The following is a 26328-nucleotide window of genomic DNA, read 5'->3' on the forward strand; positions in this document are numbered from 1 at the left end:
TGAAAATTAGATTTTCTCCATCTTTGGTTCCGGGGCATCATTCCTGCTATTTACCACAGTTCTTCAATGGTTAATGAGAGTGCTTCAAGAATCTCATGTGAGATCTCTCAGTACCCAAAATCTAACTTGTTCCCGTTAAAATACTTGAATTATTTCTCAATAATAAGAAAGATTCTTTGTCTAATGTTCTTTCCATCTAATTTGAGGTTCAATTTCTCCCTTAGTGAAAATGTCTGCTCCACTCTTTCCAATCTGAAAATCAATCTCTTTGATAAGGGCAAAGAGAAATATAAGTTTAAATAAAGTTCTACCTTCTCTCATAATCTTCCACTCCAGGCAGCAAGTCAGTGTTCTCATGCCCAGACTATTTTCAAATGTTCTGTTACTTTTAATATTTTTAAAACATTGGCTTACCATGGGCTAACATCCTTGACACTAGACTATTTTTTTGCTTATAAACCTCCTTCTTTCCATCTTTTGTGCATCCTTTTGAAAAGGAGCTTTTTTTTTTTGCTTTTGAAAAGACAAACTGGGCAACTAATGTCAATATTTTAGATACTATGCCCAAATGTTCACTTTTATTGTAATCATTTATGTCTGTGTAGACAGAATTGTGTTTCTGAGAGCTTCCCAGCCATATGAGCTATCTTTTTCTTCCAGTCTCAAGCCATAGGATCACACTAATAATATAGTATACATACAATGTTTAATTTTTAAACTCAGATGCAATGAGCTTACAAATGAAGCAAGTGTGCTGGTTTACTTCACATTTTGCCATAATAGGGGTCTCCTAAACAACTTGATAAATATTAAATTTTAAAAGATTCCATGCAAGTTTTAATATGAGAACACTTTCCCATAATTTTCCCTAAGTTAACTTAGTCTTATTTGAATATCAAAAAGTGAAATTGTTTAATTCAGGGAGTATTCACCTGTGAATGTCAAAACTATAACTAGAGTTAAGATTTATTTACATCTAGACCATCTACAATGCACATTTTTTCCTAATATTTATATATCAGTTTTGGCTACTGCCTTTTCACTTATTAAGAACATTTTTCCATATCCTTATAAACTTTCCCTAAATAATATTTTTCATGGCTGCCTAGTATTCTATCATATGGTGTTATGGTTTGAAATGTGTCCCCCAAATAAGATGTGTTGAAGTCCTAACCTCCAGTAACTCAGATGTGGCCTTATTTGGAAATTGGGTTATTGAAGATGTAATTTGTGAAGTTAAGAGGAGGTTCAACTGGAGTAGGTAGACCCCTATAATGACTGGCATCCTTATAAGAAGATAGCCATGTGAAGACACAGACACACATTGAGAATGCTATGTGAAGATGAAAGCCAATGAGTAGAGTGAAGCCAAAGAATGCCAAGGATTGCTGGCCATCACCAGAGCTAGGAGAGAAGCCTGGAAGAGATGGAACAGATTCTCCCTCAGAGAAGGAACCAACATTGCTGACACCTTGATTTCAGGCTTCCTCCAAAACTGTGAGAGAGGAATATTAGTTGTTCTAAGCTACCCAGTTTATGGTAGTTTGTTATAGTAATCATAGGAAACAAATACACATGGTATACTATGAGTTTTCGAAACCATTCCCCTATGGGAACCATTTAGATCGTTTCCAACTTTTCCCCTATGAACAAAACTGCTAAGAATACTTGATATATATTTTGTTTGCATTTTAGATTATTTCTACAAAACAGATTCCAAGTAGAAACACTGTGTTAAAAAGTATAAATACTTCAAGGTTTTAACGTGTATTGTCAAAATAATTTCTAGAAAGTTTTATGTGCTAGGGTGCTTATAAAATTTTCCTAATTAAAATAAGCAAAAAAAAAAAGAGAAAGCAATATGTAATTTAAATTTGTATATCTATAAATACTAGTGAGAGTAAATTTTTTCATGTTTATTAGCATTTGAATTACCTTATTTTTTAACCATTTTTATCAAAGTATAGTTAATTTACACTGCTGTGTTAGTTTCAGGTGTACAGCAAAGTGATTCAGTTTTATGTTATGTGCATGTGTGTGTGTGTGTATATATATACATATATGTATGTGTGTGTGTATTCTTTTTCAGATTATTTTCCAATATAGGTTATTATAAGATAATGAATATAGTTCCCTATGCTATACAGTAGGTCTTTGTTGTTTATCTATTTTATATATATTAGTGTACATATGTTAATCCCAAACTCCTAATTTATCCCTCCCCCCTTCTTTCCCCTTTATAAACTGTCTTATTTTTAAATGATACATTCTTGTAGAAGGTATCTTTTATTTGCATGGAAAACTACTAACCTTTTACCCTTATCAGAAGATAAAAGTGAAGATATATTTAAATTAACGTGAAACTATAAAACCAAATTCAGGATCATATGTCTTTCAGTTATAATAATTGAAGGTATTTAAAAGAAGATTGCAATCATGCAATTATTTCTCAAAGCCAAAGTAGGGTGGGAGGAGAGAAGATGAAAATATAGGCACTTACTTTCCTTATACACAAGGAGAGTAAATAGTCTTCTTAAATATTACTCATCTTCTATACATTTCAGTGATTAAGATTTTCTTTTTAAATGTATTTCAATTTTGGACAATGAAATCACAAGTATTTTGAGGCCCAAAATTGTCTTTAAAAAAGCAAAGGGTGCATAATTTGTAGTTTCCCCAAAATAAAACACTATCTTATTCCAATTCTTTATGTGAGTTAAAATGACAAATAAGAGAAAAATATAAAAGATATTCAAACAAAAACACTTACATTCGAGCCTTCCTTGACTGAAGATTTGAAATGCACTGGTTTGGGAAATGTTAGTATTCCTTTTATAGAAATAGTAGGAGTATCTCCACAACTAGAGGGCCAACTTAAATCTTTGCACTAAAAAATTAAAAATACAGTTTGAGTATTACACATAACACTAACAATACAAATATTTGATGTATTTCTTGAGTTATTAACTTAAATAAAAACTATAAAGTAAACTTCAGTCTACTGAGACCTCTTATTTCATTTACATTATAATAATTTGACATTTAATGTTTTAGACATCATACCAATTTCCTTCTTGAGGTTAAAAACAAACATACTTCCATCATACCTACAGATTTATTTTCTTTAGATTCTTTATTAAATACTATGTTCTGCAAAATACTATACAACCCCTAAATTCCAAAGAAGGTACTGGCCCATTCCCCAGAAGAGAGCAGCAGTACTTGTGTATAATTCACAGTCTAAATATTCAATTTTGTAAGAAAAGTTGGTATTAACTATATTAACTTACCTGTAAAACTGTGATCCAGATCTGCTCAACTGAAGAATTATAAAACAATTTCACATTTAATCTCCCAAAATCTCTTTCATCTCCTGATAGAGTAATTGTATCTGAATTGTAGAAGGGCAAAGATGTTTGAGTTAGTATGCAATCCTTCCAACTCAATTGAGCTTTGATACAATCAAAAAGCACAACTGAAAAGTGTTAATTATTTTTTAATGTTGCCAATTTATTAAGACAAAAATCACACTTCAATGCTATTATTAAAATGCTAGGGAATAGATATACTATAAAAAGTACATGACTTAAAAACTTAACCCAATTATAACCTGAGAGATTTAAGTTAAAACTAAGAAAAACTTTGCCAAATAACATTGATATGGCCCTAATATTGAATGCTTCTGGAAATCCCCTCATTAATATATTTTAAAACAAATGAAAGATACATAATTTAAAAGACATATTTGTACCTGAACACTAAAAAATGGACCATCTGATCTGAGTATTCATATGCAGGTAACACTGCCATCATGGATATAATCACCTAGAGTTTTTTTTTTAAACCTTATCATAAATTCATTCAAATTACTATGGTAAGAATGACTCCCTTAAGAATATAAAAGTAAGATACTTCATTCCTTACCTAGGCTTCTGTTACTCCCTTGAGAATTTTTCCTTGAAGAAGAACTACTGGGCACACTGGACAATGAATCATGTCTCTACAAATAAAATTCTTCTTTAGTCATATGTTGCAGATCAGACATTAAGGATTCTGAAACTTATTTCCCAATACCCACCACCCTAGCAAATTGAGTGCTATTCATTCTGAAGTGTTACTGGTCAGAATTTTCCACTTTTAGATAGTAAAGGGGGAAAAAGCTTTTTGTGTGTGTTATTAGGAAAATCTTAAATATCTTACTAGATAATATATGGGAAAGCCTTTGCTGTTTTTGGTTTGGTTTTACAATAAGGAAGAAGAGATTATTACTTATATTTCAAACTTGGAAGTACTAATGAAAATCAGAATATATTTGGAAGTATCCTGTTACCTAAAAATCTGTAAAGCAGCAGTTACCAAAGTGTGGGCCCTGGACCAGCAGTAGCAGTATCACCTGGGAACTTGTTAGAAATACAAACTCAGGTCCCTCCCAACACAGAGCTACTGAATCAAAAGCTCTGGTGGTGAGGCCTGGCAATCTGTATTTTAATGAGCTCTTCAAACAATTCTGATGCACATTAAAAAACTGGTGCTATAAAGAACTAATTCTGCAAAAACTTAACTGAAGATTATTTAGAATACACATCCATTTTAATATATGTATATACATTCACATGGAAAAAAGTCCACAAGTATATATAACAATATTTTCATAGCACTTTTATTCTCAGTTATAGGGATAGAGGTAATTTATCTTTTTACCTTGCTTAATTCTATTTTCTAATTTTTAAATAATAATCACAAAACTCAACAGAAGAACTAATTTTTACTAACTAGGTAGTTACTTTCAATAAGGAAAGTTAAATCAATAAGCACTTTTAAATATACCATTTTAAATTCCAACTGTCTCAAGACTGCCTCAGTGCATGCCAACTGAGAAGATTCATAAAAAAAAAAAAAAAGAAAAGAAAAGAAAAGAAAAATTATTGCCTTCTAATATTCAACTGAAGAGTTTCCTAAAATATTGCACATGGGAAATGCCAAGTGTTTATTCTTTAGATATTAGAATAAATATATCTACAAAAGATACATAACATGTTGTTCCTAAAATAATTCACACATTTCTGAATTTTTAGCTTGAAAATAAATTATTGCATATAATTAAATTTATATGAATAATTTACCTGGATGAACCGCTGAGATGAATTCGTAAGATCAAACATAGACTTGCTTAGCACCGGGGAATTGGGAAGTCTATTGGTCCTTAAATCACAAACTACAAAGGAACATTAAAAAATTACTTAATTTTACAGTAAAGTAGAAGAAACACTGAAATTCTACCTAATTACCATGAACTAAATCTTTATAGGAAACATATCATGACTATTATACACAAATCTGCTTAAGAGATAAAAAGCCTTCTAATGAAGTTAAAAAAACTGCTCTTCAATTATTTTACTTTTGTTTGAAACAGAAATCAAAACAAATCAAACAACATATCTTTCAGGAAAGATATCACATCAAATATCAAGCATCAAATATCAAGCAGGAAAAATTCATTCCCTTTGCTTACATTATCCAATCCTTCATCCTGGAAGAATAATCTAAGAGGATGTATGTCCTCTGTGCTAAACGCAATTCAACTATTTAATGGTCATTTATTACATTAGAAAAATCAATATTGAATTCCATGTGCTGTTATATTTCTAGTCTCCCTCCTAAACTAAAACATACTTTAAAAATGGAATTTTGTATAAGACTTGTGTAGTCTAGCACAGTGCTGATATAAATATTTAAATAAGTACTTCTACTTTATTTTCAGTGCCTCACCCTGAATTCAGTGATTGAGATAATTATATTATCTAGTAAGATAATTTTCACTGAAAAACACTGAAAATTTTGTGAATCAGATATATGTACAAGATAGTCTATAACTGATACAGTCTCAAACATTAAACTAATAAAGTATTTAGGAATTTTCTTTTTTCTCTGTTTACGTTTTAATTTCATCATTTCTAAATTCACCATTTTCACTAAATAGAGTGAAAATAAATAGAATGAGTAAATACCTGTTGTAGAATGTATGAGTGGATAGATGTTAAATAAAGTAGATACAAAATCTAAAACTAAAATTTCTTTCAAAAAAGGTCAAATAAAATGGAACTCGGAACTACCAATATATATAACTCATTAATCTTTCAATTTTTACGTTTGCTATAATACCACAGAGAAGTTATGATGTTTACCACATCACTCTGAAGCCTGCTTCTCTCTTTATTTTTAAATTGTTTTTCATAAGAAGAATCATTACTTTCAGGATCTTAGATTTAATTTGATTTCTAAATTTGTTAAAGCAAAAGACAAAGAAGAAAAACAAATTTTTTCCATACCTGATCCATATAGTCTCGTTGCTTCTGAAGGAGGAGGAATGCGCCGACTCAAATCAGGTGACATGTGCTGATACATATAGAATGGGTTATATACATCATAGCTAGGTCCATGCTGGGATGAACTGGAAAGTTCTACCTTTCGATCTCCAAAAGATGCTCTGGCAGATCCTGAAAGCAAGCATTTCTAAAGTTTTACAACACCCTTTACTTGGAGTCATTAGCCAAAAGCTGGTGCACCCAAGGCAAAGGAAAAAAAAACTGTCTCAGGTAATACTAAATCACATGCAATTGATATCTTAAAAAATCAGCACATGTTTACTGAGCTCCAACTGTGTGGAGTATTCTCCCAGGAATCAGCCATGAACTCCGCTCTCAAGACATTCTAATAAATTTTTGGCATTCTTTGCCCCATAGACAATTCTATATTTTGTGACCTGAGTTTCCTTTTATTTGTCTACTTGCATAAAGAACATCTTTTAAGTAAAAAGATAATCATTTTTTGGGAGATGTACCCTTTTCACAAAGACAGAACATTTATAAAAATTGACTACATGCTGAGATACAAAGAGCAAGTCCCAATAAATTTGAAAGGATGGAAGTTATACAGAGTATGTTCTATAACCACAATGCAGTAATGTCAGAAGTCAAATAACAAAAAGATGATTTAAAAATATTATATGAAAACAAGAAGAATCAAGAATAACCAAAAAAAAATTAAGAAGAACAAGATGGAAAGATTTGCTCTATTTGGTAGTAAGTGTAGAATATTAGCACAATAATAAGATCAATGGAACAGAATTGAAGGCCCAGAAAGAGACACCTATTTTGTGGACACTTGAATTATAATCAATGTGGCACTGCATAACAGTGGGGAAAGAATGGTTTTTCATTAAAACGTGGTAAGACAACTGGATACTGATACAGAAAAAAACCCTTTTCAACCCAACCAAACATACTCAAAACATAAAGTCCATGTGGATTGTAGATCTAAATTAAAATGTTAAAGGCAAACCAGTAAAACTATATTTAAGTAAATTTATAAGAAAATTCTCACAGCCTTTAAGCAGGAAAGCACTTCTTAAATGGAACACAGCATGAATCATAAAAACAATTTTAATAAACTTAACTACATTAAAATTGAAATTTTCCATTTGTCAGAAGACTAAGAGTAAAAAGGCAACCCACAGAGTAGGAAAAGATATGTGCAACAAATATTAACTGACAAAGGGCTCATATCCAGAATATATAAGGAACTTCCATAAATCAGTAAGAAAAAGACAGGCAAACCCAAATATAAACTGGCTTAAGACTTAGCAGGTACTTCAGAAGAGAGGCTATCCAAATAGCCAGAAAATATGACCTGGTAATCAACCTCAATAACAATCAGGGAAATGCAAGTTAAAACTCCAATGAGATACCACTACACACTCAGAGAATGGTTAAAATTTAAAAGCCTAACAACAACAAGTATTGACAAGAAAGTAGAGCAATCTGAACTATTATATTAAACTCTGCTGGTAAGAATGTATAACATCAATACTGTGGAAAAGTTTGGCAATTTCTAATAAAGCTGAACATATTTGTGCTCTATGACCCAACAATTTCATACGGGGACATACACATGACTAAAATGCTTGCATATGTGCACCAAGAGACAAGTACAGGAATGTTCATAAGCATCATTATTTGTAAGAGCCCAAAGGAAGAAAAAATAATTAAATGTTCATCAACAATAAAATAAACTGTAGTGTATACTTACTACATAAAAATAATCTTACAGTATGCTATAAAGAAACACTACTGTATATCATGCCATTTAGAATACAAAAGAATACACATACTGAAAACTAACTGAAGCTACTAACAACAATTTGAGCAAAACTCACAAACACAACGTTGAATGAAAGAACCCATGACTAAAGAATATATATAGGTCAGAACAGAAAAAAATAAATAAATAAACCACAACATTCAGGGATATGTGCTTAAGTGGTAAAAAGAAAGAATAGCAAGAAAGTGATGATTGTAACAACTGAGATTCTGATTAGAGTGACTGAAAACGGGGAAGATGGAAGCTTCTGGTTTGCTGGTAATACTCTCTTTACCTGAGTGGTGACCATACATGTATTTTACTTTGCAATAAATCACTGAGTTGAATATTTCTATTTTGTTCCTTTTTTTCTATGTATATTATACCTCACAATTTTAAATGGGTAAAGCAATAGATCAAATTCCTTTCACAGTTAACAATCACACTGGAAATAATATATAGACAAAGTTTTTTAAATGTTTAAATGATTATCATCTCTCAATTCTTTTTATCCCATTTGAAATAGAAACTACAGTATAAACTAATATTTTCTGAATTAAGGTAAACAATGAAACAGGTAGCTTCACACTGAGTTCAGAAAAGAAAAATAAAATATGTGGTTATGAAGTGAGAGCTTATTCTCACACAATGGTTCAAATACCTATGTGTACAATCTAAACACTGTACATAGGCAGAGAGGTGCCACAAGGGAAGTCTGATGCCAGAGAGCCTTATAAGGAGCCTGTATACCTTATAAGCTAACATTTATATCATTCAGACCATAAACACTGCTACAAAAGTCTGTTTATGGTAACAAGAGTAGTAATGTCAAGCGTAGTAGCATCAAAGATGACTCACTACCTTTATAGGTTATCCCTAAAAAAAGAATATCCCGATTTCATTTTTCCTTTACAAGTAAGCCACCAAAGAATTCCAATTTTCCCCTTAAACAACATACAGTGATATCATTTTTAAAGTTCAAGAGGAATTTCCCTCAATTTACAAAACCACAATCCTATAAAAACTAAATGTAAAGTAGCACAATCGCTTATACCTCTCAGAAGCCCAATTAGATATTTCAATATTTATTCAAAATGCATTCTCTTAATGAATAGGTAGCTAGATATGTGATAAAGGAAGCCCAGTCAAATGTTAATAATACATTCTCTGTTATCAAAGCAGTAAGCTGCAGCTGTAATCAGACCTATCAGCAAGTAAGGAACGGAACATAACAAATTTCAAATACCTGAGACATAACTTTAGTTATTATTGATAGTCTTCTGCCCTATCTTCTCAGAATCTCCATGTCAGCCAATCATTCACACATTCATATGTACATACAACATACACATATTTGACTTCTATAATTAGATACTAAGAATACTTTCTTGACTTTAATGAAATATAGTAATCTTCTCTCCAATTTGCTAAAAATCAGATGGTTTTACCACATCTTCAGTGTGCCTATAACTTAGGTGTAAATCAATCTCTCACTTATTCAACTCAACAAGTACTGTTTCCTAGTGACACAATGAAAAAAAAGAAAAAAAGAAAAATTATCATATATTGCCAGGTAGGTATTTCTTATTTATTTCCTGATAATGAAAATAATACATAAAATATCCTATATGTCTAAGAATAGAGAATTCATTAAATAAATTATGGTGCATCCATATGATTTAGTACCATGGAGCCATTAAAAAGCTCCATATATGATATGAATAAAACAGATTACAAGGTCATTTATATGGTTTAATTCCAATATTGTTAACAAGTACAAAAGAGAAAGATCAGTTGATCAGGGTATCCTGTGAGCCAGAACTTTTAAAAACTGTTTTTGAGAGACATTGCTTATATGTGCAAAACAATGTGGTAAGCCAGGCACAGGATTTATCTTTGTTTCTTAAAAAAAATATATATATATATATCATTCCTACCAGACCCAACTCTCTGGAAGATAACAATAAACCCGAGACCAAAACCAAAACAAACAAACAAAATACCCTGAAGGCACTGGAGAGTGAACAAAAGTAGTGAGGGTTCTGAACAGCACTTGACTCTGGGAAAAAAGGGAATGGCTACCAGTTTTTAATGACTTTTAGCCTGAGGGCTGGCCAAAATTGGCACTGTGCATGATGGATAAAATTCCAATAGAAAATCTACAATCTTTCTGGCCTGAAGAACCAGAGGGCAGAATCAGAGCAACCAGAGCAGCTAGAAAGCAAGGTGGGAATCCTCAATGGGAGAAAACCCCAAAGTTTGTGATAAAAGTCTACTCAAATATCTGGCTGATCCCTGAACCACACATGTATGGGACAACTAAAGATAAAAGAACTAAACTTAGATAGCAGCTGCCACCAAAGATAGAATATGCACGACAGTCCAACCAAGTTAACGTGCCTGGTGAAAGAAGAAAGGAAGAAAGGAAGGAAGGAAGGAAGGAAGGAAGGAAGGAAGGAAGGAAGGAAGGAAGGAAGGAAGGAACCCTCTCAGAGTAATATAACAGATTCCAGAGTCTTCACAACATAACATCCAAAATCCAGAATACAATCCAAAATTACTCCACATACAAAGAAATGGGAAAATGTGACTCATATTCAAAAAAAGGGGTAATCTACAGAGTCCAAATCTGGATGATCCAGACGTTAGAATAGTAGACAAATATGTTAAAACTAAAAGACATAAAAGAAAATAGGCTTATGATAATGGTGGGAAAAAAGAAATCACAGCAAAGAAAAGAAACTATAAAAAAAAAAAACCCAATGTAAATATTACAACTGAAAAAACACACCTGGAATAAAAAACTCACTGGATGGGCTTATAGCTGAATGGAGATAATGGAGGAAAGAGACAGTGAACTTGAAAATAGATCATTATATCCAATCTTAAGAATAGAGAGGAGGAAAAAGTTGAGGGGGAAAAAAAAAGAAGTCTCAGAGACACATAAAACAACATCAAGAGGTCCAACATATGTATAACTGGCATCCCAGAAGACAAGAGAGAGGATGGGCAGAAAAAAATGTTTAAAGAAATATTGTAGATCTTGATAGAAGTTTGGAATACACTATGTTATATCCATTTGTCAAAACTCAACAAACACACACTTAAAACTTGGACAGTTCACTGTGTGTAAAGGTTTATGTCAAAAGAAGAAAACTGTGCACAACTGAACTCTAGTAAATGATACATATATGCTTCAGTATTTACAGGGAAGTGTACTGATGCCTGCAGTTTACTCTGAAATGCGTTCTCATCCTACCCCTAAAAGAATTAAAAATGGTTCGAAGAATGGATAGATATGTGATAAACTATGTATAGTAAAATGTTAATGATAGAATCTATGTGATGGATATACAGGTGTTCACCATTAAGTTCTCTATTATAGTTCAACTATTCTGTACGTCTGAAATTTTTCATAATAAAATTTTGAGGGGAATAAACCATTGTGACTGACAGTGTTTCAATGAACTAAAACAAATTATTTCTAAAATACACAAGTACATGTTATTTCCTCTTATCTTCATTATTCCACTGGCTTCTACAACATCAGCCAAAATTCAGCCAATGAATCTACCTCATTCAAATGGTTACTTAGACTGGGAAGTGTATTTAGACTGAGAAGTAAAACAGTGAAGAAAGAAGGGAAGGAAGAAAAGACAACTTCATTGTTTCCTTATTGCTTTTAACACTAAATTTTAGAAAATAATAAATAAGAATATTTCCTATATTTACTCATCAAATACAGAATAATTCCTCTATTTTTTTCTAGATGTGTAAAAGATAACTGACATACCACAATTATGTTATTTTTTAGAAAGAGGCCAAATCTACACACAAATGTGTTGATTATGATCAGATTTCATAGTGGGACCTTTCAAAAACACTGTACATTAAGTTCCTCTACAGAAAGAGCAAAACACAAAAAAATGAAATGTAAAATTTGTATACAAAATATTTCATGTTTATATATGTAAATGAGCAAAATAAGAGCAATAACAGTATTTAAATACTGCATGTTGATTTTTAAATCCTGCCATCTTACTGTTTACCTTGAAGTTCTTCCAGATGTGAAGGAGTTCCTTGCATCTTGGGCTGAATATATGATAACTTAAACTTGGGCACCACAAATGGTACTTCTTTGCCATCAGATGGTAATTTGGAAAGTAAATAATCCTCAGTACAGCCAACCTGAGGCTTTACAGAAACGGAAGTCAATGGAGGTATACAGATAGTAGTATTTTGACTATTTGATACTTTAAAGTCTCTTTCCGTGTATACTGCATATAAAAGAAGAGAAAAAAGAAAAAGAAAAAATTTCAAATATGCGTGTAGATTTATATATAATAATCTAAACCTAACATGCTTTGGTATTTATTTATTTTAAAAGAAACTGCTAACACATTAACTACTCTTGGGTCCTATTAAGCATTCTGCAATCTACATTAATTCTGTTCAGCCAATATCTGAGAAGTTAATATATTATTGCCAAAGTATATTAACTTATAATGGTAAAAGCCGTTTTTAAAGAGTCTCATTTCCACAAAAGAGTTCACAGATGAAAAACAAGTTTATTTTGTAGTTAATTTCACAATGCTTTTAAGTAATAATCTAGTCATTTAAAAATGTTGTCAACACAGCAATTCTAGTTGTCAATACTAATGGTTAATTTCAGTCTTAAGTATCAAAGCAATTCTGAAAAGAAGCTAAAGGTCTCCAAGTCTACAAAAATCTTCATCAAATCACAAAATAAAATGTACTCTGACCCTAATATAATATCAACTCTCCCTATGCTAGCTTTTATGATCTATTTTGTTCATTATCCTGAATGATACATGATTCCTAAACTGCATGACTTCAGATGGGGAGGTAAGGGACACCCAGAGGGAATCTTTATGTACAATTAGTACCATCTGTAGACTGAATGAAAGTACAACTACTATCGTGTTGGAATTTATGACATGTTTTATTGCAAAAAAAAAAGAAGCCTTCATACTCAAATATCCTAGGAAGCTAATGCTTTAGATTAAGAAATATAAGAAAAAGCCAGAAAAAAAAAAGTTCCAGTCATATCTGTGAAGAGATGCAACAGAAAGGGAAATCTCCAGGTGTCCTTGATAAACGTGGGTCTTGATAAAGTTATAGGTCTCTTCTCCATTGGTCATTCAGTAATTAAAGGCACTTTTTAATGAATTGTTTGTAAATTGGGAATTATCTTTACTTAAACTAAAATATTTGCCAGAATATGTTATCCTCCAAACACACCAAAAACTTCTCTCCCTACTTTTGCTTAGACTATTTCATCCACCTGTAATACTCATGTCCAGTCCTCACCTTCTCTTACTTCCTTCTTCCCACTCAGCTTGCTAAAATCCTTTTCAGACTTCCATACCACATGCCATCTCCTTTGTGGTGATGTGTTAGAGCGTCTCCTGGGTTGAATTAATCTTTCTCCCCTATGCTCCAGGGTACTTTCATACTTACCTACTGTGCCTTATATTTATGTTTCTGCCTCCCCCATGAAGTTAGGAAATATGTCTCATTTATATTTATATTATACAATGCCACAAATAAAGATATTAAATAAATGTTTGCTGAAATCAGAACAAAGCAAAACTCACAGTTGTGCTTTTCTGTTTCACCATAGAAACATCCTCTACAGCAACTCTTTATAAATTCCGTTGCCATTACATTCAATTTCCAATATCCAGTAAAAGATACAAACTTCCAATTTTAATATTAATCTGTTGGTAGAATAGAAAACAAGTTAACATGAACATGTTTAATGTCATTTGGTATTACTAAATAAATCATATTATCTGTCTTTCTAAGACATAATGAGGGCTCCAAAGCAAAAACATTTAGAGGAAGATAGATTTTTGTTCCTTTACATAATTTTATATAACCTAGGCTCCTTATAAGTTATTAAAATTCTTAAATATTACTAAATGAACAATCTCAATGTTAAATCTGAAGAAAAGAAAAATTCCACTCTCAATTTTCTTTCAACTGGTATACCTAAATCAATGTCCAAATAAAATTTACAAGAAAATACAGCACTCATTAAAAATGTGACAAAAATTGCACGTCCTCCAAATCAATTCTTTTGGTAATCCAAAGGCCCTATAATGAGGTCCAATAAACAAATAGCTTCATACTTTATGAATTAGTTTAATGCTGAGAATTACATTAACAGAAAAATATATTTTAAACTCTGTCTCTCTCTCTCTCTCTCACACACACACACATACACACACACACAAAGATACCAGCTAACTAAACCACAAATAAGATATAGCAGAAATAAAGAGTCTGTTTTAAATTTACTAGGAACATAATTGTATAAGAAGCCAACTGTCCACCTTGGCTTCAATGACTTTTTTCCAAATGCACTCTCTTCATTTATGCCTATTTAAACTGTACATTTTTCATGGAAAATTTCAAATGTATACAAAAGAAGAAAGAATAGTGTAACAAAACCCCTATCACCCAAACTAAACAGTGATGAACTCACAGCAAGTCTTAATTCATCTTTACCTCTCTACTTACTCTGTCCTTTGGGTTATTTTGAAAAAAATTCCAACAATTTCACCCATAAATATTTAAGTAATTATCCCTAAAAGATGTAGCAGAAGGACTCTGGAGTTAACTTTAAGGGGTTCTACTGGCTAAACATGGATCAAGTTGAATATAAAGACAAACAGTAACTGTAATGGACTGTAACATATTAAATATTTCTAAAAGGTACTCCACTTTTTTTTAACATAACCATAATATATCTATACAATAGATAAACAAGATGATACTGTATAGTACAGGGAAATATATACAAGATATTGTGGTAGCTCACGGTGAAAAAGTATGTGACAATGACTATATGTATGTTCATGTATAACTGAAAAATTGTGTTCCACACTAGAAATTGACACATTGTAAACTGACTATAACTCAATAAAATAAAATTTAAAAAAACATAACCATAATAGCATTATCACATCTAAAAAATTTAAGATAATTAACTACACAATGTTCAAACTTCCTCTGAAAATATGGTGAAATTTCTTACAGTTGTTTTCTTCAAATCAAGATCAAAGTTTGGATTGTTTCCAGTCTTCTATTATTAGAAATAGTGACACAATAACTTTGTGCACACATATTTTCAGATATTTCCAGTATATATCTGTAAGACAGATTCCTAGGATGTTGATTCTTCCTATCCAGAATATTTGTTTAAGTTTATGTTTGTATCTTGGGGAGTTTTTTTTATAGTTTTCCTCATAAATTTTGAATTTTCTTGTTAAGTGTATGCCTATAAAATTTGTTTGGCTAAATGGCAACTTTTCTTCCATTATATTTTGCAATTAATTTGTTTTTTTTAATTTATACCTTTAAAAAAGCCCTTTTCAGTCTCAGTTTAGAGGATCTATTCCCTGACCACCCAGATCACACTAATTTCTCACATTTCTAAATATCTAGTGAATTAAAAAAAAAGTTTTTCACTTTTCTTGACATTTCATGACCCCTGTTCTATCTCTCCTGCTACAATTTTTCAGAAACAATATTTTACTCACTTTCTACTGAACACTCAGCACCCTGTATGATGCTGGGACTATAGCAGGAGCTCAGCAAATATGGAGTTGATAGATAAGGAAGCAAAGTACAATAACTACCTTATATAAAAACTCCTAACATACTCATCAAACCGCTTTTCTGACCCTAGTCAGCTTGCAAATACTTTATATTAATCATGAGGGGAATGTGAGAGAACTGGTTAAAAATTTTCTGGGGGAAAAGTCTTCAAAGTTGATGGCCTTGGGTCATCAAAAATGAACTGGAAAAGATAGGAGAGGGACACAGAAAAGGAAAACAGTTCATATGAATAAGAATAGGCAGCTAGAGTTTGTATGACAGACTATTGGAGAGTAGAGAGGTGTACACACAGAGAAGCACAGACATCAGCAGAGGCTCCCACTCAAGTATTAAGCAGAGTATTGATGAGAGCATGCTTGTGAGGAAACTACACAAGACTAGGGGGAAGACCACCAGAAAAGGTTACAGAAACCATAACCAACACTCATCAAGGTTAGTAACAATGCCTGCCCCCACCAACCAAACTGGGAAAACCTCACATATGTTATTGAGTAGAGTACTCAGAGGGTCTTGCCTCAGTGATGGAGAATAAATAACCCCAAACTGAACACTAGTCCATTGCCTAACAAACCTTAAGAGCAAGACTGAAGAGGATAAAGCTATTTCCAAGAAACCTATGCCCCAAAGCAAAATAATAATCATAAAAATATAAAAATATATATCATACAAGGTAAAATTCACAATGACTGGTAGCATCTAATAAAAAATTATCAGACATGCAAAGAAGAGGAAAAAAATAATGAAGAGAAAAATCAATCAATTGGAACCAACACAAATGAAATGGACAATTAAGGCCATCAAACAGTTATAAGCGATTCTATGTGTTCAAAAAGTTAAGCAGAAACAACTTTTGTATCTTGGAAGATACAAGAAAAAAGACACATACCCAACTTCTAAAGATGAAACTGTAATATCAGAGATGGAAAATACACTACATGGGATTAATAACAGATTAGATATTGCAAAAGAAACAATAAAGGACATTAACAAGAGAAGCTATCCCAAATGAAACACAGAGAGAAAAAAGAAAAAAAAAAAACGAAAAGAGCATCTGTGAACCATGGGACAATTTCAAGCAGCCTAACATATATGTAATTGAAGTCCATGAAGAAGATGGGGGGAGGCAGAAAAAATATTTGAAGAAATAATAATAACATTTTCCAAATATGATACCTACAAATTTCAGGTCTAAGAACCTCCACAAACACTAAACTCAGGAAATAGGAAGAAAACCATGCCAAGGCACATCATATTAACATGGCTCAAAATCATGATGAAGAGGAAATTTTAAAAGCAGCTGGAAAAAAAAAAGGCATGTTATATACATAGGAACAATGATAACAGCAGCAGCATGGTTCTCACTGGGAACAATACAGGTAGGAAAAGGATGGAACAAAATCTTCAAAGCAGTAAAAGAAAAAAAACCTGTCAACATTGAATCTGACACCTGCAGAAAATCCTTCAAAAACGGAAGCAATAAAAAGACTTTTTCAGACATAAAAAAACTAAAAAAAGTACCACCATCAGATACACATTACAAGAAGTATTCAAGGACATCCTTCAGATAGAAGAGTGATACCAGATGAATTACAAATCTACACACAAGAAATTAAGAGTACCATTGATATAAATACATAAGATTTATTATAAGAGATTGTTGATGCTTAGACAAAAATAACAACATGGTGATATGGGGTTTATAGCATTACAGCAATAGCACAAAGGCCAGCAGGGAGAAATAGAGTATTCTATTGTAAGGTCCTTGTAGTAGATGTGATGTGGTATATATGTAACACCATTTGAAGGTAGACTATGCAAAGTTAAAAATATGTACTATAAACCCTAAAGTAATCACTAAAATAAGAAAACAGAGGTACAGTTAATAAGCCAATAAAGGAGATCAAATGGAATCACATCCAAAAATACTCAATTAATATAAAAGCATAAAAAGAAGAAAGAGAAAACAAAGAACAGATGGGATGAATAAAAAACAAATAACAAGATGGCAGACAAGGAGGAACAAAGAAGTGGGATGAATAGAAAAGAGCAAGATGATTGATTTAAACCTAACCGTATCAATAACCACATTAATTGGAAATGCTCTACCCATGCCAACTAAAAGGCAGAGATTGTGAGACTGGATGAAAAAGCATGACCCAAGTATATACAGCTTAGAAGAAACATACTTTAAATATAAAGATACAAATAAGTTAAAAGTAAAACGATGAATATCCCTCATGGATATAGATACAAAAATCTTCAACAAAATAAGAGCAAACTGAATCCAGCAAATTATAAAAAGAATTATAAATCATATTCAAGTGAGATTTATCCCAGGATTGCAAGGTTGGTTTAACATCAGAAAATCAATTCACATTATATCATACAATAAAGTACGAAAACTACATAACATAATGAAGAGTATCTATGAAAAATCTACTGTTAACATCATAACAGCTAAAAGACCTGAAAAAATGCACATAAAAACATGTTCAGTACCATTATTTGTTAAGGAAATGCAAATTAAAACTACAATGACATAATACTATACACTCATTAGAAAAGATGAAATTGCAAAGACTGACCATTCCAAGTATTTATAAGCATATGGAACAAGTAAAACTCTCATATTCATCTGGTGGGAAAATAGTTTGGCAATTTAAGTTGAACATGTATCTGCATATGATCCAGACATTTCATTCTGAGTATTTACTCAAGGAAAAAGGAATCTTACGTTCATACAAAGCATGGTGCACCAGTATTCATAGCATCTCTATTTGAAACAGACAAAAACCAGAAACTATCAACTGTCCATCAACAAGCAGATGAACAAATTTTGGTATACCTGTACAATAAGATACTAATCAGCAATAAAGGAATAAGTAATCTATGGATTGGTGTCTTCCCATCACTACTGGCAGATTTTCCGGTATGAAAAATTCTCATTATTTCTTCTAATTGTTTATTGCTTCTGCTGATTCTCGTTCAGGTGGTCTTATTTCCTTGTGCACTTGGTTTTCTTTGACAAATTAACCACTGACCTCAAAACTTTACTAGTTGGACTTTTTTAGGCCAAAGATTAAAGTATATTTCTACAGAGAATATTTACATTTTTTCACTGTATCACTTTAAATTCGTGCCTTGACATATAACCCAATTTTAAAATGAGCAAAGAATATGAACAGACATCTCTCCAAAGAAAATAGACAAATGGCCAATAAACACACAAAAAGGTACTCAACACCATCAGTTATTAGGGAAATGCAAATCAAAATCTCAATGAGATACCACTTCACACACACTAGGATAGCTATAATCAAAGACAGACAAGTGTTGGTGAGGATGTAGAGAAACTAGAGCCCTCAAACATCGTTGGTAGGAATGAAAACTGGTGCAACTGCTTTGGAAAACAGTATGGTAGTTCCTCAAAACCTTAAACAGAGAATGCAGGACCCAGGAATTCCACTCCTAGGTAAATGAAGAATGGAAATATATTTCCTATGAGAATGGAAAATACATTTCTACAAAAAAACTTGCACACAAATGTTCATAGCAGCATTATTCATAATAGCCAAAAAAGTGGATCATCAACTAATGAACAGGAAAACAAAACATGATATTATCCATACAACGGATTATTATTCATCATTAAAAGGAATGAAGTCCTAATTCATGCTACAGCATGAATAATTCTTGAAAAGATTATGCTAAATGAAAGAAGCAAGACACAAAAGACTTATTGTCTGATTTCATTCACATGAAATGCCCAGAATAAGCAAATCATAGAGACAAAAAGTAGATTAGGGATTGCCAGGGGTTGAGAGAAAAGGCGAAAATGAGGAATGACTGCTAATGGGTATAAGGCTTTTTTCTGGGGGTAATAAGAATGTTCTGGAATTAGTGATGGTGGTTGCAAAACTTTGTAAATATATGAAAATTCACTGAATTATTCACTTTGAAGGATGAATTTTATAGTATGTAAATTATATCTAAAGAAAAAAAAGATTTAAAAAATTAACATCTTGAAATTTTTTTAGATCACCAAGGTGATGTGTACTTCCCCCATGATCTGGTAGTTACGACTGCCCAAGGACAGGTTTCTTTCCCTTCCGTTTTACTTGGCATCAAGACAGCTTTCCTTGCAGATCCTTGAAGGAGGCAGAGTGAGTTTTCATCCTTTCCATGACATCACAGGCCTCTGGGATCCCAGAATAATGGGCAGAAAGCCTCTTGTTAGCTAACCTTGAATGAACCCTGGGCTGACTTCTAACTATGCCTTCTGTTCTGCAAATCTACCAAGTTCTTATTCAAATCTAATCAAGTTTCCCCAGTTTAGCAAATACCTTCAAAACAAATAAGGCTTAGAGGCTTCTACAGTCTCTCAGATTTTCAGCTTTCTCTTAGATTTTGGCATATTAAATCCTAAGTACCTTAAATTTTTTTTAATATAGCTATTCTTAGCTATTTTCAGTGGGAAGGTTTTTCCAAATGTCTTAACTATATTCCCAAAATGAAAATCCAATATTTATTTGTCAAGTTAAAATTAACTCTAGTGAGTTAGGACAGGATTTGCAAAAAACTAAGACAGCCTAAAAAAGTCTACAACAAAGTAGCTTCAGTAGTACTTGTGACCTCAGGTGACTACAGTAGATATTTAAGACATATATTTCTGTATACTCCAACAAAAAGTTTACTTTAGGAAAAAAAACATTAATTTGAGTTTTAAAAGAAGCATATATGCGTGACCTGTCTCTCAGATATAGAGACTCTTTATACAAGTAAAGTAAGACAGTAACAAGGATACACAAAGAGACCAACGAAAGGATAGCCCAGAAACATTTGAACATCTGTATGTAAACTTGATATATGATACTTATAGATCACTGAGAGGAAAAACAGAATATTCAATAAATGATGTGAGGAAAAACTGATTACCCATATGGAAAAAGAATGAAACTGGAACCCCACTTCATACCACACAAAAGTCAATTTCACATGGACTAAGGACACAAATATGAAAAGAAACATTTTAAAGCTTTTAGAAGAAAATATCAGGCTATATCTTTATGACTTCAGGGAAGGGAAGAATTTGTTAAACAAGATGCCAAAAGAAAAGCTGACGTATTCAACTATATCAGACTATCGACACTATAGAATGTGTCTATCAAAAACCACTATAAAGAAAGTAAAAGGCAATCTATTTACTGGGAGAAAGATATTTGCCGCATGCATAACTGACAAGGGATTAGTATGCAGAATGTATATATATTCTAAAAATCAATTTTTAAAAAGACAAAAAGTTAAAAACAGACCAAAATATAGAAGAGGAGCTATAAAAGGTTCAACATCGTCAGTAATTAAGGAAATGTAAATTAAACCCCAGTGAGGGTACCATTACTCACCCACCAGACTGCTGAAAAGAAAACAATCAGATAATTACAAATGTATAAATATCTCAAATGTTGAGAAAGGGAACAAAGTGAACACTTAACATGCTGTTTGTGAGAGTATAGACTGGTACAACCTCTTTATAAAGCAATTCAGTATTATATAGCAAAACTGAAGATCCACTACTCTACCCTTAAGCAAAAAGCCTAGGAAATTCTTGCACACAGACACAGAGAAGCATGGATTTTGAACAGTAATAGCAAAACAGCTTTTAACGGCAAAAAGTAAAATTAAATTTAAAAAAGAAGACTGAAAACACCCCAAATATCCTTTAACAGGAGGATGGATAAACAGTGGTAAAGTCATGTAATGGAATGCTATACAGCAGTAAAAAGTAAATGAACTATAACATAGCAACATAGATGAATCTCATAAATATAACTTGGTGCCCCAAAAAAGTCATGGAATAGACAAAACTAAACAATAGATTACTTATGTATACCTATGTTTATAGTAAAACTATACAGAAAATCAAGGAGCATGGAAAGAGAAAGACAAAATCAGGAAAAAAGACACAATCAGGGCTTCAAATACAATGTATTATTTCTAAAGCATGATAGAGGTACAGAGGCATTTATTTTATTTGTATTCTCTAAATCTGTAGATGTATCAAAAGTACTATTTCACACATACGAAATGATTTCTCATTTAAAAATTAAGTAAATACACAGCTGTGGCAGAAAATATGAAAAATACATAAAACTATGTGAAGAAAATTAATCAATAACCCCATCATCCTGAGACAACTACAGTACTTAAAAGAAATAAATATACTTAAATGGTATGTTTCCTTCTACTCTATTTTTATTTACTTTTTTTTTTACAGCTTTATTGAGGAACTGACTTACAGTAAACTGCATATATCTCAAATATACAATTACATGAGTCAGACATGTGTATACACTGGTGAAAGCATCTTCACAATCAAGAAAATTAATACACCCACGAACATAGCCGCCATCCCCAAAGTTTCCTCATAACCCCTTTTAATCCATTCCCTTTTCTTTCCTTCCCCTCTTTCCCACCCTCAAGTAACCTTATCTGTTTTCTGTTACTTTAGACTAGTTTGCATTTTCTAGAATTTTTTCAGGTATTGTTTGTGCATAATTTATGCATATGTTTCACTTTAGTAGATATTGCCAAAAAGCTTTAGAAAATGATTTACACTTCTACCAGGAGAGTATGAGAGTTCCAGCTGTTCTACATCCTTATCAACACTTGATTGTTTGCCTTTTCCATTTTTAGCCATTCTTTCCATATCCTAAGGAAAATACACATAAAACTAGTGCCTGAACCACAACAAAAAAATTAAATTCTCAATGAAGACTGAAGTGAAACTCCTAAAGAAATTTTCATCTAAGAGCATTTGCCCTTAAATGCATGATAGCTGAAGCAAAGGCCCTAACCGGTGTATGCCTCGTGAATTCTGATTTAGCCCAAATGTCTAATTTCTACGTAAGATTTTTAGAAAAGCCGTTGAGATACACATGAAAAAAAAAATCACATGACTTAAAAAGTCAGGAGTATAAAAGTACTGGAACTCAGGTGAAACAATCCAACACAGTTTGTTAAAGTGTAACTTTAACACTGATAACAATACCTGAACGCAACAGACCAAAATACCACTAAAACAGTGCTGATAATTTGAATTGGGAGATGAAATACTTTCCTATAACAGTTCTATTCAATATGCTCAGCTACTTGCTCTCAGCTTCTGCTACTTAAAATGGAGAGAACTATGCTGTGAGATGCACTTTAACATAAAGATTATTCTATTGGCCTTATATTCTCTCTGATCCAACTATCAATTCCCCTCTACCACTCTGTCACTTTACTTCCAAATCTCTGTTTCTCAAAATAAGGATTCTACACTCACTATCTTTATTTCTTCATCCTCTATTTACTCCTCAAAGTCATTCAAATTTGGCTTCCATCCTTATCATTTTACTTAAATTACGTTTGCTGAGATCAGTGACCCCCTCCTAACTACCAAAGCCAATAGACACTTTATCAGCTCCTATCTTCCTGATTCCTCTGACTCATCTGACTCTAAAATAGATTTCTATCCTCATTAAAACCTTTTCCTCTTCTGGCTACTAGGACACCAGTCTTTTTGCTTCCTCCTTGCCTGAATGCTCCTCCTTGGTCTCCTTGGCTGTCTCCACCTATCACTTAATTATTGGTGTTTTCCATCCTTGGTCTTTCTCTCTCCTTACTTAAATGATTTCTTCCACTCTCACAAGATTAACTATCACAAATCTATGGATGCTTACAACATTCACAACTCTGATCCTGACTTCAGAAAATCCTGACACCAATATATCTAACTGCCAACTAGACAACTCTGTCAGATGTCCTAGAAGAATCACAAACTCATTTTCTCTCAACCTGAATTAGTCTCTCAATTTGTTAGTTTCATTCGTGAATACACAATTATAATTCAAGTAAAGCCAATAAAATACAAGAGGAGCTTAATTTTTTTCCTTTTAAGGTTAAAAAAGAGTAACTTCTAATAAAGGTTTTCTCCCTCCAGTTATGAAGATACTAACTCATTAGCAAAACTACAATACAAAACATATGATAGAAGCAAATCCCCTCGAATCCCAGCTCTCAAAGGCAAGCAATATCAGTATTTCCTTCCAGAAAGAGCAATTTTTAAACTATGATAAAGTTAGGTATCAAAATATTAAATTGTTAAACGGGTGGAGGTGTTAACTCCCAGTATTTCCAGGCTATTTATAACAGTACTATCGGGAAAAACAACTCTATTAACTGCCTATCTGCAGTGAGAATCAGTATAATATTTTAAATACGAAAGCAATCCTTTTACATGCTGTATTTTAAATATTCTAAAGGAATCAAAGTTTTTGGCTTGGCATCTATCGTGCCTATACTTGTACGTCCATCTGTGTGCAATATACCAACCGTTCACGCACAGAATTTTCTTTATTTAAAGAAAATCATACCAAAGAAAGAAGAAAAACTGTAAGATCTAGAATCTCAATCTAAAATTAAGCTAGGTAGATGAAATTCAAGTTTTGCAAAAACCAAAGCGAAGTAACATTTACCAGTCCTTCGCCGCTTCAAAAAGTTTCAGGAACACCACAGATAAAGCAATCCGCTAACATGTTCTCATCAGACCCTCCTGGCAAAGGAAGTTCGTTCGCTTCCCTCTTAGCCCAGAGCCCACCTGGGGCGGGTAGTCGGAAGCGCGCGCCCAGGCAGGGAGCCGGGCGAGCGGCCGGCGCCGAGCGGGCGGGGGTCTCCCCTCTGCCGGGCCCGGGGATCCCACCGAGCGGGCTCGGCGGACCCACAGCCCACCTTGCTCCACAGGACGAGTCCCTGCCCTCCAGGCCACGGTGACCGCGGCTGTCGAGGGGCCCAAAATCTCCCTCAGGCCTCCGGGGAGCATGCGTCGCTGAGGAGACTCACGAACAGCCCGCTGGGGCCCTAACAGAGGCGACTTTTTTTTTTTTTAAGTTAAAGGAGACGAAAACCATACAAAACAGTCGCTCCACACCCAGCGCCGCGAGTCTGGGTGCGAGGGGCTACTTTGCCGCCCGCGCCGGGCAGCGACAGCTCGGGGCTCGCCACGCTGCGCGCCCGGGAAAGCGCCCCTGGCCGCACACCTGAGCACCCCACGCCGGCTCACTTCCCCGCCGCGGCCCCGGCGGTCTCCGCGCGCGGCTCTGGGGGAAGGCCCGCCTCACACCGAGCTGAGGAGGCGCGGCGCGGCCGCGGCCGGTTACCTGCTCCAGGCAGTGGGCTCTCTGGCGTCGCCGGCCAGCGGGAACCGTGATTCCCGTCACCTCGCGCGGCCGCGTCTTGAGGCCCCGCCCCATCCCCAGATCCGCCCCGCCCTTTCCCCAGGTCCGCCCCGCCCTCTTCCCAGGTCTACCCTGCGCGTCAGGAGGTAGAAGTCAAGGCGCGGGACGGGGCGGGGCGGGGCCTCCCGCGCGTGTACCTGAGCGCTGTGCGCGTGCGCACTCGACTCCTCCCCTCTCCTTTCCCACCGCAGCTCTCAGCTGGTCGCTCTGAAAGGGTCTTAAATGAAGGCAGGTTGAGTTTGGAGTGTGTTGGGGGATCGAAGGGAAATAGAAGAGGGGTATAGAGGGAAAGCCATTGGCCTGATGAACCTCTGAGTAGGGAAGAAAGGAGCAGTCTCTCTTGCCAGAAGATATTTCTGCTCCCTCTTCTTGGAAACAGAGGACCTTTTCTTAGATGTGTTACTGGTCTTTAGTGTTTATATCCTAATTATAAAGTCTGAGAATCAGCTCACAACGCTTCACTTTTGTGTCCTTACTACTGCCTTGCCAGCAGCAGGTATACTGGAAAGAGTCCCAAAGGTATCCACTACAACTCCTCACCCCCATCTTTCCTGGAATTCCCTCTAGCACTCTGGCAAGGAGGTGGCTGGCCCTTTGCTTTTGTGCCTTCCATGCTGGAAATCTCAACACTGTACCTGGAAAGTTGTTGATGAATTCCTAGATTATCTGTTGATGAATGGCTCAGCTTTAGAAAGGCTGGATTGTAAACTGAAGTAAAAGTAATACTTTTCTTCCTGGAGAGCAGTCTTTCCCAAAGTGGATTCTTTTCATCTCCAGGCCCTAGAGATGCTGGAGTGGGAGTAGAGGGTGGGAGTAGACCCCCAAAACAAATTATTCTGGGAAAAGAGACACAATATAGTTGCTCTCCTTGAGTTTACAAGGCATTTAAGTTCTAAGAACGGTGTTTTACTTTGTATCATTCTGTATTTCTCAAATTTATTTGACCTGAAAAATGGCAGAATATCTCACCCCAAAATATGCCACGCTTTGGCATGAAGATTATTTTGAGTTTGCACTTGAAAAACAGCAGATGTAAGACGCACAATCTGAACTTCCTTTTTCTTCCTGAAAGCAGGCAATAAAACTCCCAGGTGAAAGGTGTCCTCCCTGTACCATGAGAAAAGAAACATCCTTATCACCAGAGATGGGAGTCAAGGATGAGGGAAATCTATCAAACAAACCTTGTTAAACTAACCCTTATCTTTATGGCCGCTTCTCCACTGTTAATGGCCCTAGCTTAAGCCCCTTTGTCTTGTCCCATTTTCAC

The 26328-nt window shown here is 34.0% G+C and overlaps 1 protein-coding gene across 8 annotated transcripts in view; it reads right to left on the bottom strand.

The window, feature by feature from the left end:
• Nucleotides 1-25067, bottom strand: part of TC2N (tandem C2 domains, nuclear) — a 37734-nt gene extending 12667 nt beyond the window's left edge. Inside the window, exons 1-8 of one of the 8 annotated variants that reach the window (XM_072963612.1) lie at nt 24984-25067; nt 13758-13880; nt 12189-12333; nt 6330-6497; nt 5124-5215; nt 3925-4000; nt 3291-3391; nt 2771-2887 (exon numbers count right to left, since the gene is read on the bottom strand). In XM_072963612.1, coding sequence (XP_072819713.1) covers nt 2771-2887; nt 3291-3391; nt 3925-4000; nt 5124-5215; nt 6330-6497; nt 12189-12333; nt 13758-13781 — 723 coding nt within the window. In that variant the 5' untranslated portion in view covers nt 13782-13880; nt 24984-25067. Of the gene's footprint in view, nt 1-2770; nt 2888-3290; nt 3392-3924; nt 4001-5123; nt 5216-6329; nt 6498-12188; nt 12417-13757; nt 13881-24302; nt 24451-24555; nt 24815-24863 lie in introns of those variants that run through there. The other 7 variants (XM_072963613.1, XM_072963609.1, XM_072963610.1 and 4 more) reach the window with 7 other exon arrangements.
• Between the last annotated feature and the right edge of the window lie 1261 nt (nt 25068-26328).

Source organism: Vicugna pacos, chromosome 6, assembly GCF_048564905.1.
Source record: "Vicugna pacos chromosome 6, VicPac4, whole genome shotgun sequence".
NCBI lineage: Eukaryota > Metazoa > Chordata > Mammalia > Artiodactyla > Camelidae > Vicugna > Vicugna pacos.